The sequence below is a fragment of the Nycticebus coucang genome, chromosome 18, assembly GCF_027406575.1.
Source record: "Nycticebus coucang isolate mNycCou1 chromosome 18, mNycCou1.pri, whole genome shotgun sequence".
NCBI classification, from domain to species: domain Eukaryota; kingdom Metazoa; phylum Chordata; class Mammalia; order Primates; family Lorisidae; genus Nycticebus; species Nycticebus coucang.
In genome coordinates, this window is record NC_069797.1 from 63,945,904 (window position 1) to 63,961,750 (window position 15,847).

At 44.8% G+C, this 15,847-nt stretch overlaps 1 protein-coding gene across 7 annotated transcripts in view; it reads left to right on the forward strand.

The window, feature by feature from the left end:
• The window catches only part of MAP3K3 (mitogen-activated protein kinase kinase kinase 3), a 75,725-nt gene that overhangs the window by 44,435 nt on the left and 15,443 nt on the right, over positions 1–15,847 (forward strand). For all 7 annotated transcript variants that reach the window (XM_053567877.1, XM_053567875.1, XM_053567879.1 and 4 more), the window contains one exon: positions 5,009–5,129. In XM_053567877.1, coding sequence (XP_053423852.1) covers positions 5,009–5,129 — 121 coding nt within the window. The remainder of the gene's footprint in view (positions 1–5,008; positions 5,130–15,847) is intronic.

Genomic DNA, 15,847 nt, shown 5'->3' on the forward strand with positions numbered 1-15,847 from the left:
TGACGCCACAGCACTCTATCAAGGGTGACACAGCGAGACTCTGTCTCAAAAAAAAAAAAAAAGAGAGAGAATCGTTTAAGCCCAAGGGTTTGAGGTTGCTGTGACGTGTGATGCACAGCACTCTACCGTGGGCGACAAAGTAAGGTTCTGTCTCAAAAAAAAACAAACAAACAGAGGACTGGACAGGATGCTCTTGGTGATCCAGAGTACCATCTCTTACTTAAGTTCCCGTACTCCAAACGAACATAACCCCTCTCCTTGCCTTTCCCCCAGGCATAGTTGAATCTACTTGTTCCTTTTGTGTCATATCATCAAATCTTTTATTGAGATAAATTGTGGGTAGACTTTTTCTGTTGATCTCCTGTCTTCCAGTTACTGCAAATGTTTATGCACATGGTTCCCTGGCAATTTTTAATAATGTTCGTGTCAGCCGCCACAGCACGTCACTGTCCAGAGTTCTTTAGTGACATTTTTATAGAATGGTCAAACACCACTTTCCAGTTGCATTTGCATTCCAGACTAGCCCTGTCACTATTTACTGCCTCACCCAAGCAAGTCACTCTTAAGTTTCCACAGTGTCGATGGGAGATAGCAGATAACTGCTCTGGACCTCTCAGAGTTGAAAGAATCGGATGTTTTAGAATAGTCTGCTAGCTACACACTCTTCTCCTTCTCTCTACCACGGTCCCTGTTTTTAGGTATAGTCTCACCTTACTGCTCCTTCTCTTTCCCACTTCTGAGTCTTACTCAGTGTTCCCTGAATCCTTGCAACAACTTCATTGTTTATCATACCTTTCCCCATTGTCCTCTTAAATAGAAGTTTTCAAACCTTGGCTGAATATTACAGTCACTTATGGAGATTTTAAAAATATCATTGTTTGGGTCCCCATCCCTAGATATTCTGTTGTACTTGATCCGAGGTATCAGAGGCTCCACAGGCAGTTCTAATGGACATCTAAGGTTCATATCCATTGCTTGCAAATTATGACTCAGCTCTTAGACCTAGCTGTTCAAAGTGTAGCCCATGTAACAGCAGCATTGTCATCACCTGGAAGCTTGTTAGAAATTCAAGCTCTGAGCCCCACCTCCGATTTACCTAATCAGAATCTCACTTTAACAAGATCTCATAATTCATATGTACATTAAAGTGTGAAGAACTCTGCTCTAAGACCTTCATGATTCCCTTCACCTGCTTTCCAAACTCTGGCCACAACTTTGATCTTTTACAAATTTATGCTTGTGCTGGCTGCTAAACTTACTTTCTTGTCCTAGCATTTAGAATTGTTTGATTAATTAATTTGGGAAAGGATCTCACTCTGTCACCTGCGCTAGGGTGCAGTGGCATCATCCATCATAGCTCACTGCAGCCTTAAAGTTCTGGGCTCAAGTGATCGTCCTGCTTCAGCCTCCTAAGTAGCTGGGTCTATACCAGCGGTTCTCAACCTGTGGGTCATGACCCCTTTGGGGGTTGAATGACCCTTTCACAGGGGTCACCTAAATACATCCTGCATATCAGATATTTACATTACAATTCATAACAGTAGCAAAATTACAGTTATGAAATAGCAATGAAAATAATTTCATGTTTGGGGGTCACCACAACATGAGGAACTGTGGGGCGGCGCCTGTGGCTCAGTGAGTAGGGCACCAGCCCCATATGCCGAGGGTGGCGGGTTCAAACCCAGCCCCGGCCAAACTGCAACAAAAAAATAGCCGGGCGTTATGGCGGGCGCCTGTAGTCCCAGCTCCTCGGGAGGCTGAGGCAAGAGAATCGCGTAAGCTCAGGAGTTAGAGGTTGCTGTGAGCCGTGTGACGTCATGACACTCTATCCAAGGGCGGTACAGTGAGACTCTGTCTCTACAAAAAAAAAAAAAACAACAAAACATGAGGAACTGTATTAAAGGATTGTGGCATTAAAAAGGTTGAGAACCACTGGTCTATAGGCACATGCCACTACACCAGCTAATTTTTCTTTTTTTCTTTTTTTTGAGACAAAGTCTCACTTTGTCACCCTCAGTAGAGTGTGTGACGTCATAGCTCACAGCAACCTCAAACTCTTGGGCTTAAGCGATTCTCTTGCCTCAGCCTCAGCCAAGTAGCTGGGACTACAGGCACCTGCCACTATGCCCAGCTATTTTTTTTTTTTTTTTTGTAGTTGTCATTGTTGTTTAGCAGGCCTGGCTAGATTCGAACCCACCAGCCCCAGGGTATGTGGCCAATGCCCTAACCATTGAGCTATGGGCGCTGAGCCAATTTTCTATTTTTTGTAGAGATAGGATCTCACTCTTGATCAGGCTGTTCTCAAAATTTTGGCCTCAAGCAATCTTCTTGCTTTGGCCTCCCAAAGTGTTAGGATAACAGGTGTGAGGCACTGTGCTCAGCCTTTTGCCTTTAGATTTTTTTCGGGGGGTGGGCGGAATAGTCTCGCTTTCTTGCCCCCTAGTAGAGTGCTGTGGCATTATAGCTCACAGCAACCTCAAACTCCTGGGCTTAAGCAATCCTCTTGCCTCAGCTTCCCAAGTAGCTGGGACTACAGGCGCCCGCCACAACAGCTATTTTTAGAGACAGGGTCTCATGCTCAGACTGTGTCGAACCTATGAGCTCAGACAATCCACCTGCCTTGGCCTCCAAGAGTTCTGGGATTATAGGCATGAGCCACTGCACCAGGCCTTAGCCTTTAGATTTTTTTTTTTTTTTTTTTTGAGACAGAGTCTCAGTATGTTGCCCTTGGTAGAGTACTGTGGTGTCATAGCTCACAGCAACCTCAAACTCTTGGCTCAAGTGATTCTCTTATCTCAGCCTCCCAAGTAGCTGGGACTATAGGTGCCCGCCACAACACCTGGCTATTTTTTGGTTGTAGCTGTCATTGTTGTTTGGCAGGCCTGGGCTGGGTTCGAACCTGCCAGCTCTGGTGTATGTGGCTGGTGCCCTAGCCACTGAGCTACGGGCTCTGAGCCAGCCTTTAGATTTTTAAACTGAGGCTTTAGATTGTATGTGCTTTAATATGTTTCAAATTCACGTTGCCAAGATTTATTAAATTCCTGCTATGTGTAAAACTGTGCATTCGAGCAAATGTCCTTTGGGTGCTAATCATTCAGCTCTTCTCTTTCTGACTGAAGGACTATGGCCATCCATTGTTCTTCACTAGCCTACTTCCCAAGTATGTGGCTTTGACGGTTGTTCCCTTTCTGACCCTCATCAGAGAGCTATTGCAAATCGGAGGCTGCAGCAAGAACATTCACTTCCCCTTGGTTCTGACTTCCTGTTAAAGCAAGACATTTTGTCAAGAGAACCCTGCATGTGATAAAGTCTGGTGTGGGGAAATTAGAGGAGGCTGCTTGGCAGCTGAACTCTCCTTGAGAGAGTAGGAAGCCTTTTTCCTGGAAGACAGGATATAGGATTTGTTTAGGTCCAACTTTTTTCCCCCTGCTTCTTCTTCTTCTTTTTTTTTTGGGGGGGGCGGTAGGAGATACAGAGAAGCAAGTGGAAACTTTGACCCAACTTGTTTATGAATCCTGAGCACCCATTCCATTGCTCAGCAGTGCTTGGCTTATTTGTAAACACATTCTGACATCACTTGCTCACCTTTAAGGTTCAGGTTTAAGCTTTCTTAAGACAAAGGCCCCTTCTTTGTTGCTTTATTTTCTCTATGGGACTCACCTGATGGCTCAACTGGGATGGTGCAAAGTGGGGATGGTTGTAGTGAAGTTGCTGACCACCTTCTGAGGTCCTTGACCTCTGGCAGGATGTTGCCTATGATGTTTTTTTCTAACTGAACCTGATCCTGAGATGATTTATATGTAAACTCTGGTACTTTGAAGCAACTGAGGTCTTCTTATGTTAATTTTCAGGGAGTGATTATGATTGGGGAAAAGAAACATATAGAGTTACTTTTTATTTTTTTGTTTTGTATTTATTTATTTATTTATTGAGATAGTTTCACTGTTGCCCAGGAGTGTCATGGCCTTAGCCTACCTCACAGCAGCCTTAAACTCCTGGGCTCAAGCAGTCTTCCTACCTCCGCCTCCTGAGTAACTGGGACTACAGATACGTGCCACTGTGCCTTACTAGTTTTTCTGTTTTTTAGTAGAGATAGGGTCTTGCTTTGCTCAGGCTGGTCTTAAACTCCTGAGTTCAAATGATCTTCCCGCCTCCACCACTCAGAGTGCTAGGATTATTAGGCATGAACCACCACACCTGGCCTATTTATTTATTTTTGAGAAAGGGTGTCCCTCTGTTGCCTGGGCATCAATGGCATCATCATAGCTCACTGCTGTAGCCTACAACTCCTGGGCTTAAGGGAGCCTCCTGAGTAGTTGGGATTAAAGGGATCCTCCTGAGTAGCTGGGATTACAACTGTAACCCACCATGCCCAGCTTGGAGCTACTTTTTAAAATGCACAAGCCGGGTATGATGGCAGGTGTTTGTAGTTCCAGCCACTTGGGAGGCTGAGGAGGAGTATCTGTTAATCCCAGGAGTTCAACCCAGCCCGGATTGTTATGGAGACTTTGTCTTCCCTTTCCCCACCCCCAAATTAATTAATTAAAATACATATATCATAAACAGAATTTTGTTGTATAGGGAAGTTGCCATCATTCTCTACTGGCTCCCCTCCTAGCAGGTGATCCTGCTACTGAAATAATTTCCTGCTGTTTTTCCTAAGCTATCTGGAGAATTTTATGAGAGGGTATTTTCAACACTCTTTTCTGTTTGGCCAGTTATTACGGGAATGCCTGTTATTCCTTGTCTGGGTCATCACCTTTTAAAGTGGGGTACCAGGTCTCTGTGCTCATATATCACTGAATCTATAAAACTACATTGAACAAGTAGTGGCTTGCCAAGGCAGATTGAGGAGTGAGATTTGGGAGAAAGCCAGGTAGCTTGTGCATTAAAAGCGTGAAAGTGGTTGAGAGTGTGGGGAGTCCTAAGAGAAGGGTGAGGGGCATCTGTAGTTTTATCTGCTTAAAGATCTGCTAAAGAACTGACTTTTTTTCCTCTTCTCTTCCAGAACAGTTCCTCTCCCCACTCTGGGGCATCCCGGCAAGTGCGAATCAAGGCTTCCCAGTCCGCAGGGGATATAAATACCATCTACCAGCCCCCTGAGCCCAGAAGTAGGCACCTCTCTGTCAGTGAGTATTTCAGTGCTTTTTTACATATTTTATCTGCTCATGTTTTTAAAAATCAATAAATATTTGTCAATTTGTCATTACTATGCAGAGTAATGTTCTCTATGCCTTTATTTTATTTGGAGAGGAGAGGTAGAAAAATAACTAGAATGGTAACCTGATTCTCAAGGAGCTTAAAATATAATAATATAATGGCGTGATTACATTCCTTTTAAACATCCCTGAATAAATGATCTCAACAATCTGCTTGGGCGGCGCCTGTGGCTCAAGGAGTAGGGCGCCGGTCCCATATGTCGGAGGTGGCGGGTTCAAACCCAGCCCTGGCCAAAAACCACAAAAAAAAAAAAGAATATAAAACAAACAAACAAACAAAAAAAAAAAAATCTGCTTGAAGACCTCAGTCTACGCTCATTTTTGGCCATTCTTTCCCTGAAAGTCTGGAGACTTGTGACTTGGAATATGGGTACCCTGGAACCTGGGAAGCTTTGTTAGCTTGGTCTCTTTTCCAGACTCCTTGTAGAGATTGAGGGTATGGGAATAGACGGCATTGTTCCTTTTAGAATAATCAGTGAGGATTGACAAGGTGGCAGTAATTGGATCTCTAACCCCCAAGCAAGAGTCTATGATTTGAGGTAGGGGCTAAATGCTGGGTCATATGGACCCTTTTTTTAACTTTTTTTTTTGAGACAGAGCCTTACTTTCTTGCCTCCCAGTAGAGTACCGTGGTGTTATAGCTCACATCAGTCTCAAACTCTTGGGCTTAAGCGATCCTTTTGCCTCCCTCCAGAGTAGCTGGGACTACAGGCACCCACCACAACGCCCAGCTATTTTTTTAGAGACAGGGTCTTGCTCTTGCTCAGGCTTATCTTGAACTCTCGAGCTCAAGCAATCCACCTGTCTCAGCCTCTCAGAGTGCTGGGAGTACAGGCACCTTTCTTTACCTTGTAGAGAACCATACATAGAAATTATTTCCTGGGGCAGCGCTTGTGACTCACTGAGTAGGGTGCTGGCCCATATGCTGAAGGTGGCGGGTTCAAACCTGGCAACAAACTGCAACATAAAAAAAATATCCGGGCATTGTGGCGGGCGCCCGTAGTCCCAGCTACTCGGGAGACTGAGGCAAGAGAATCGCCTAAGCTCCAAGAGCTGGAGGTTGCTGTGAGCTGTTATGCCACAGCACTCTACCGAGGGCGACAAGGTGAGACTCTTGTCTCCAAAAAAAAAAAAAAGAAAGAAATTCTTTCCCTTTCTGAGAATTCTGAGGAATAAGATTTCTATGAAGTAGTTCCTGTTTAAAAACTGGGCAACACAGCCTCCCAGCACACCTAGATCCTGGCTTCTTTCAGCAAGCATTGTCTATCCCAGGCCTTTGCACTGGGATGAATGCTACAGTGGGGCATGCAGACAGGCACATGTAATCAGAGCAGAGAGGAGGTAATAACCGTACTGCCCAGAAAGAAAAGCTCTCATAGAAGAGGGAACATCAGAGCTGACATGCAAAAGAAGGTTTACTAAGCATCAAGTAGAAACAGATATCCCAGGCACCTACCAGGTACCATCACAAAAGAACTTGGTAGGTTCTGAGAACTCCAGGTATTTTGAAATGTGTGTGGGGTGTGGTAGATGTAGGCAGACTCTGTGAGCCTTTATGTAAGGCCAAAAAAAAAAAAAATGGGAAAGATGATTTTTTTTTTTTCCCTTTTGAGACAGTGTCTCATTTTGCTGCCCAGGCTAGATTGCCATGGCATCAGCCTAGCTCATAGCAACCTCAAACTCTTGAGTTCAAATAATCCTCCTGCCTCAGTCTCCTGAGAGGCTGGGAGTGCAGGCATGCACCACCATGCCCAGCTAATTGCTCTATTTTTTTTTTTCTAGTCAGACACTGTGAATGACTTAATTTTTCTTTTCTTTTTTTCTTTTACTTGGATTTGTATTCCTTGGCATCTGAAGATTTTTTTTTTTTACTTGTAGAGATAGAGTCTCACTTTATTGCCCTTGGTAGAGTGCTGTGGCGTCACAGCTCACAGCAACCTCCAGCTCTTGGGCTTAGGCGATTCTCTTGCCTCAGACTCCCAAGTAGCTGGGACTACAGGCGCCTGCCACAATGCCTGGCTATTTTTTTGTTGCAGTTCAGCCGGGGCTGGGTTTGAACCTACCACCCTCACTGAGCCACAGGCGCCGCCCTAATTTTTCTTTTTTAAATAGAGACGAGGTCTTGCTTAAACTGGTCTTGAACTCCTGAGCTCAGCTGATCCTCTTGCTTTGGCCTCTCAAAGTGCTAGGATTACAGCTATGAACCACTAGACTTGGCCAAAGGGATGATTTCTAACTAGAATGACCTGGGAAATGCATTTTGAGGAGTTTCTCTTTGAGCTAGACCTTGAATATGGAGGTTCCCTATAGGGGATAAGAGGAGAAGGCTTTTATACAATGCCTGCGGAGAACTCACTATCCTTTAGGTCCAGACTGGCTAAAGCATTTGGAGGAGGAACAGAAAAGGCTGAGAAAGGATGCCTGGGCTGCTTTCTGAGGACTCTAAACTGCATTCGGACTTTTTTGGTAGGCAGAAGGAAGCCACCAAAAATGTTCACCCCTGATACCCATCTCTATCCTTATGCTTATCCTTATGCTTATCATGCTTATCATGCTATCAGTTTGATGGCTTTCCCATCAAACTGCATTTTTGTTCAGTTATTCAAAAGATGAGTACCAAAGTATCTACCATGTACTGGAAACAGGGAAAATAAAAAAGCTACAGGCCCTGTCCCTGTCCCATGGGCCTTACAAACACATGATCAGATGGATATTTATTTGTCATGATGTGATTAATGTATGATTATAAGCTTTGACTAAAAGGTTTGTGATCCAGCAAGTATGTATAACTAAGGGACTGGACCTGACCCTGGGACCAGGAAAGCCTAGGGTATCACCTGAAGTATGAATGGGAATTGGGAGTTAGTCAAAGAGGAGATAGGAAAGAGGCTTCCAGACAGGGGAATGATACAAGGGCAGAAGCCTGATGGCAGGAGGGAGTGTGCTATGTTTGAGAAATGGAAAGAAGCCCCGATGGCTGGAGAGCAAGGGAAGGGGAGGCAGGTGAGGCTGGGGAGGAGGCTGAGCCTGTGGGCCCTGCTGAGGATTCTGATCCCACATCAACGGCAGTGAAAAGCTACTTTAGAGTTTTCAAGTGATGAGGAATAGGTGGTAGTGCATACTGAAATTTGTGTTTTGCAAAGATTGATCTGGTAGTAGTGTAGAGAACAGATTGATGGGGGCAAGAATAGCTCCCAGAGAACAAATTAGGCTAATGCAGTGGTCCAAGTGGAAAAAAAAAAAAAAAGGAAGGAAGGCACAGTTGGATTTAAGACATTTTCCCCAAGGTGAAACTGACAAAATGTGGCATTTCAGTGCTGCTTAAAGGAGGGCCTGGGGACCCTGGGGAGTCCTTGAGATCCTGTCAGGGGATCTGTGGGGTCCAAATTATTTGTTCATTCTCTCACAAGTATACAGTAGAATTTTCCAGAGGTCATGTTCCTGAGATGATGTCATCACTCTAATGGCTAATGGAATGTGCTTGTGTATAATTGTTTTTCAAACCTCCCCACTGGTTTCTACTGAGAAAATGTTTTTAAAATTTCTGAGCCTTATTTTCTAATACAATAAATAGCAATTGATATGTCTCACATAAATAAAAGCTTTTAAGTCTTCTGATTTAAAGTGTAAAGGGGTTCTAAGACCAAAAGGTTTAAGAACTACTTTGATATTGGGTGGAATTTGCGGATGTTGAGAAAGGAGGTAAGTTGCCACTTATACAGCTGGATAAATTGTACTCCCTTTCACCAGGATGGGAGTCCTGGAAGAAGGCCTGGTATCAGGGGCTGGGTGGGGCAGACTAATGTTTTAAATGTGCTGATGTTGAAGAGCCTTTGAGACAGCCAATAGGAGAGCGGTGCCTGTGGCTCAGTGGGTAGGGTACCAGCCCCATATACCGAAGGTGGCTGGTTCAAACCTGGCCCCGGCCAAACTGCAATAAAAAAAATAGCTGGGCCTTGTGGCGGGTGCCTGTAGTCCCAGCTACTAGGGAGGCTGAGGCAAGAGAATCACCTAAGCCCAGGAATTGGAGGTTTCTGTGAGCTGTGTGATGACGCTACGGCATTCGGCATTCTATTGAGGGCGATAAAGTGACACTCTTGTCTCTCTAAAAAAAAAGGAAAAAATACAGAGAGAGACAGCCAACAGGAGATATCAACAGGCAGTTAGATAGATAGGTCTCAGAGGGAGAAAAGCAGGCCTAGACAAAAAAAATTGGAAGGTGTCAAGTTGAAACTGTGGACCAGACCAATTCTGCCAAAATAAATTCATGATTAATAAAAATGAAAAAAAAAAAAAAAGAAAAAGAAACTGTGGACCCAGAGGAGAGTGCTGAAGCCTAGAAGCACTCTAGAGGGCCTAGAACTGAGCCTTAGAATTTAACATTTAGTGATCAGTTAGAGCGGGCATCCTCAAACTTTTTAAACAGGGGGCCAATTCACTGTCCCTCAGACCGTTGGGGGGCCGGACTATAGTTTAAAAAAAAAAGCTATGAACAAATTCCTATGCACAGTGCACATATCTTATTTTGAAGTAAAAAAACTAAACGGGAACAAATACAATCACACCGCCTCATGTGGCCCACGGGCCACAGTTTGAGGACCCCTGAGTTAGAGGATAGGCCTGTAAAGGACAACAGAAAAGGAATGACCAGAGGAGTCGGAAAGAAAACTAGAAATGGGAGGCGGCGGCCTTTCATGGACCAACCATGTTGGAAATGACAGACCAAAGGTAAGAGATGCAGACTAGCCTGTGTTGTATGATGGTACACGATAAGGCTTTCTGGAAGTAAAAGGAACTAGGAAGAGAGAGGAGTCAAGGTTAAACCCTGATGGACTGGGAAAAGTCCTAGCAGGAGAAATGGGGTCAAAGGGAAGAAGTCTCTAGTTAGTGAGCCTTAGCAATTCAACCTTTAAACCATTTCCTCTCCCCTCTTTTTACCACCAACATTAACATACTATGGTTGGGAGAGGGCAGTTCACGTCTGTAACCGTAGCACTCTGCCGAGGTGGAAGCAGGTGGATTGCTTGAGCTCAGGAGTTCCAGACCAGCCTGAACAAGAGCAAGACCCCATCTCTACTAAAAGGAGAAAAACTAGCCAGGAGTTGTGGCAGGCGCCTGTAATCCTAGCTACTTGGGAGGCTGAGGCAAAAGAATCACTCAAACTTAGGAATTTGAGGTTGCTGTGAGCTATGTCACGAGGGCACTTTACTCAGGGTGACAGAGAGAGACTCAGTCTCAAAACAACAAAACCGTTAACATACCAGTGAATATTTAGTGAGAGGACTGCAACATGCAGGTCATTCACCTTCCATTGCAGCTTATGCAAAGATAGGGAAGTGTAAGATAGCCCTGTCCAATTTTAGACATCTCTATTTATTTGAAATTCTTCCTTATTTTGAATTGAAAATTAGCCATCTCTCACTTTACTCATTGATTCTAGCATTGCTCTCTTGAGCAACACAGATAACAGAGATCAGATCTTTCAAATGACAATTTTTCAAATATTTATAACCATCTATCATGTTCACCCTTTGTTTTTTCTTTCTCCATTATAATATACATACTCTAGATTCCAATTTTTTTCAAGCTGGTTAGTCTGTTAAACTAGTTCATGCTTAGAAAACAGAAATAAACAAAAAAAAATCTGCTGGGAAAGGAAGTAATGTCTGTGTGAGGAGATGGAATTTCCCTACCTGATGATGTCCTTCCTCACATCTTTGCCTATGGAAATTCTACCCACCTTTGAAACCGAGGTCAAGCACCATTTTTTTTAATAATACATTGGATGGTGCCCTTCCATGTAACCAAGCCTTATCTTGTCCCTGCCACATTCTGACTTCTGCTTGGTCTAGTGCACTTGTTTAGTGCCTTTGCCCTGTTCTTACTCCATCTTCCTCCTTGTCTTGCCATTTTGTCCTATGATGAGATAAGCCAGACTGCAGCCCCTGAGTGGAAGGAATCACGTTTTTCAAGGAATTTGATAGTAAGGAAAAGAGAATGGGCTTGTGGCTTCAGGGAGCAGCAGAAAGAAATGAGGTCAAGATGTTTTCAGGCTAGAGATCTGAGCTAGTTTATGAATGGAGGGATAAAAATGACTGAAAAGAAGGGAGCAAGGTGGTGAAGAGGAGACCATGGGGGAGCAGACTCCTGCTCCCCAGGGGATGAATCAAGGAGTCCAGGGTTTATGGGATGAAACTATTGAGAAGCACCATTCTGCCTGGCCTGGTCCAGTATGAGCGTACTGGGAAATGCTGGTTAAGATTTTATTGAGAGGGCAGTGCCTGTGGCTCAATGGGTAGGGGACTGGCCCCATATACCGAGGGTGGAGGGTTCGAACCCGGCCCCAGCCAAACTGCAACAAAACATAGCTGGGCGTTGTGGCAGGCACCCGTAGTCCCAGCTGCTCAGGAGGCTGAGGCAAGAGAATCGCCTAAGCCCTGGAATTGGAGGTTGCTGTGAGCTGTGACACCACGGTACTCTACCTTAGGGCGATAAAGTGAAACTCTGTCTCTAAAAAAAAAAAGGTTTTATTGAGAATGAAAAAAGATTTGATTCCTCTCTCTACCTCCTCTGTCCCTCAGAAGAGAAAAGGATTTAGAAAATAGTTGATGGCCAAAAAAAGCTATCTCTTTGTACTTGCAATGACCTGCGCATTAATACTGACCCAAAGCCCGAGACCTAGAACTCCCTGTGGAGGCAACTTCCTGACTGCATCAGCTTCCTGATGAGGATTCTCCTATTGAAAAAGGCCAGAATCTGAGAGCCTCTCTTTTAGCTTTGAGTCAGAGTACAGAGCAAAAGAATCAACCATGTCCTGGGATGAGTTTCTCTCTGACTCTGGCTCTCTGAGTTAAGAAGGGGCTAGCACGCCCTGGGAAGAATGTGGACAGCAGGCAACTTGAACCTTTGTCTTCTTAGGTGTAGATACCTTCACAGGCCACTCTGAACAGAAGTCTCCTACTGTGCTTAGTGCTGTTTTGCTTCAGCTGGTGCTGCGATGCCCCTCTCACATTGTGCCCTTGGCACAAATGACTCAGTGAGAATAGCGCAAGATCAGGCTGGAATCCTAGAGAGCCTGTGATCCCTTCCTGTGCCTGCCTTCTGAGACCTATGGAATGAGCCATTTTGTACAGCATTGTACTTTCTGCTGTTTGGCTCATTGCCTTCACTCTTAACGTGCCATCAGTGAGTCTTACGGTCCAGTGTTCTGTCCTCTTCAGCCCCCTGTCTCACTTGTTCTTGACTGCTATTGTGCATCTCTTTGGCTCCCACTTTGTGAAATGAAGATAAAAACAAAACTTAAAATGCCATGGAGCAGTTCTGCCAATTCCTGGTTTTTCCATTCGCTTCCTCTGATAGCCATTGGTTTGGGGAGACTTCCCTTTCCTGCTCCAGGCTGTGGGCTTGTGCACAATAGCCCCTGGCATATTGCCCATCAGATATCAAGGCTGGCTCTCTGCAGGCACAGTGTGGATTGGAAAAAGTGAAAGTCTGTGGCTGGAAATAAAAGCTCAGAAAGCCTTTGCTATTTCCCCCCAGGCCCTCCTGGTTCTGTAGTGCTGGCCTCATGAGCTAGCCCATCCCACCTACAAAAAACCAGGGAAGAATTCAGTGGAGCTGGTGACAGAGGGGATGCCTGTCAGAGGAACCATGGATATTTTATTCCAGGGAAATCTCACTGCAGACACTGCATGTAACAAACTGAGGGCAGTTCATGCTGCCTGCACATAATTTGGACCAATGTCTGAGATTTCATTAATTAGTGAAGTTTTTCTTTCTCTCTAATCCCCCTTATGAGATGGATTTTTTTATTTGTTCTAGGTAAAATGTATATTACCACTCTAGAGTGTGTGGCTAGGGGTTCATTTGCACATAAGAGAACACGCTCTAGCTGGTTTCAGGAAGAAGAGGTTCACTGTACATTGAATCATTGGAGAAGTGAGAAAAGCAGGCTTTAGGTTGATATATCGTGGAGCTCCTCCATTTTCTGTAATCAGGAAGTCACCAGTCTGGAAGTCCAGTGTCCCTCCGCTCTGCTCCACACTTACCTCTAGACATTAGCAAAGCTGGAGACCAGGTGTGGAGCCTGTGCTGATGAAGAGGCAGAAAAACCAAAGGTTTTTGTGACTGTGCCTAGAAGCAACAGGAATGGCAGGAAACATCTGAATCTCATCCAAATACATCTGATTAGCCAAACCAAAAGGAAGACTTAGAAATATAGCCAATATTTAATTAGCTTCTGGACCCCCACGATAGCTCACGCCTATAATCCTAGAACAGTACTCTGGGAAGCTAAGGCAAGAGTATTGCTTGAGCTCAGGAGTCTGAGACCAGCCTGAGAAAGTCTCTACTAAAAATAGAAAAATTAATTGGGTGTCATAGGGTACCTGTTGTCCCAGCTACTTGGGAGGCTGAGGCAGGAGGATCACTTAAACCCAGAAGTTTGAGGTTGCTGTGAGCTAGGCTGATTGCCACAGCACGCTAGCTTGGGCAACAAAGTGAGATTTTTTTTTTTGAGACAGAGTCTCACTTTGTTGCCCTTGGTAGAGTTCTATGGCATCATAGCTCACAGCAACCTCAGATTCTTGGGCTCAAGGAGTTCTCTTACCTTAGCCTCCCAAGTAGCTGGGACTATGGGTGCCTGCCACAACGCCCGGCTATATTTTAGAGGTGAAGTCTCGCTCTGCCTCAGGCTGGTCTTGAACTCCTGAGCTCAGGCAGTCCATCTGCTTTGGCCTCCCAGAGTGCTAGGATTACAGGTGTGAGCCAGTGCGCCCCACCTGAGTGAGACTTTGTCTCAAAAATAAATTAAATAAATAAAATAGATAACTAGCTAGCTTCTGAAACAGAAGAAGACATACTAGAAGGGTGGAATAGATCTTGAGCCTACCCTATTATATGTGTTACACAAAGTAAAAGAAACAATGGGATTCTACGGAGTTCCTACCATGAGATATTATTATGTAGATGTGTGCCTGTGCCACCACATTATAACTTCAAAAAAATTATGTGGGCTCAGTGCCTGTAGCTCAGTGCCGGCCACGTACACTGAGGCTGGTGGGTTCAAACCCACTGGGCCAGCTGGGCAACAATGACAGCTGCAACGGAAAGATGGCCGGCATTGTGGTGGGCGACTAGTCCCAGCTACTTTGGGAGGCTTAGGCAAGAGAATTGCTTAAGCCCAAAAGTTTGAGGTTGCTGTGAGCTGTGACGCCACGGTACTCTACCCAGGGTGACAGCTTGAGACTCTGTCTCAAAAAAAAAAACTTAACATGGTAGAGAGTTGATCCCATTTTTGCAGGTGAGGAAATTGGGGTGAGAGTTTAAATAATTCAACTAGTGAGTGGCAAAACCTGATTTAAACCCAGTTTCATCTAATTTCAAAGCTTAGGCCTTTCTCAGTCCACCTGGCTTACCTCCTTAGAGTTGCTTCTGCTACGGACAAATGTTGCCAACATATGGATTGAATTGCCCCAGAACTTGTGGGCTACCAAAATGTCATCCAAAGCCAAAAGTAGAAAGCAAGCAGAAGACTAACATCTGTAAGAAAAGGGTTAAATAGTGCTCTGTGTATTGAAGACTTAAGAAAACCATCCTTCTTTCTTTTTTTTTTTTTTTTTTTTTGTAGAGACAGAGTCTCACTTTATTGCCCTTAGTAGAGTGCCGTGGTGTCACACAGCTCACAGCAACCTCAAACTCCTGGGCCCAGGAGATTCTCTTGCCTCAGTCTCCTGAGTAGCTGGGACCACAGGCGTCCGCCACAACGCCCGGCTATATTTAGTTCCAGTTTGGCCAGGGTCGGGTTTGAACCTGCCATCCTCGGTATATGGGGCTGGTGCCCTGCCCACTGAGCCACAGGTGCCACCTGAAAACCATCCTTCTTTCATGGTTGCATTGGAATTTTGTGTTACACTGGGGCAAGGAAAGCAGCCATGCGTCTTTGCCATCTGGGCCACTAGATATTGGAGTAGTTTTCTCATCCTTGGTCCAGATTTCTCCTTACCTTTAATCTTGTCTTTGCCCGTGAGCCCTCTATTGGCCAAAAGGCATTGTGTATCAGTGGCCACCAACTCACAAATTACCATGGACTAAACAAAACTGAATGTGAGCTGCATGAAATATAACACTGTGTTTTTCTTGTGAAATTTCTAGCCAGGCCTGTGGCTCACGCCTGTAATCGTAGCACTCGGGAGGCCAAGGCAGGTGGATTGCTTGAGTTCACAAGTTCGAGACCAGCCCGAGCAAAAGCAAGACCCCCCCCCGTCTCTACTAAAAATAGAAAAAAAAAAAAAAACAGAGGCAAGAGGGTCACTTGAGCCCAAGAGTTGGAGGTTGCTGAGCTATGACATCACAGCACTCTACTCAGGGCGACAGCTTAAGACTCTGTCTCATAAAAAAAGAAATCTCCATATAAGCCTCCTTCTTGTGCTTGGTAGAAAGACTATGACTCTTCCTCATGGATGGGATCCCCATCCTTTGTATAGATCACTCATGGGGAACCAATGGCCTGACCAGTTCAGAAAGAAGTTTTAACTTGTGCCACTGTTGAATAGCATGCCTGCCCCTTTTGGAAATAAATTATGATCCTAAAGTTGCCTTAGCTTAACTGCACTGAGAGTTAGAAAGCT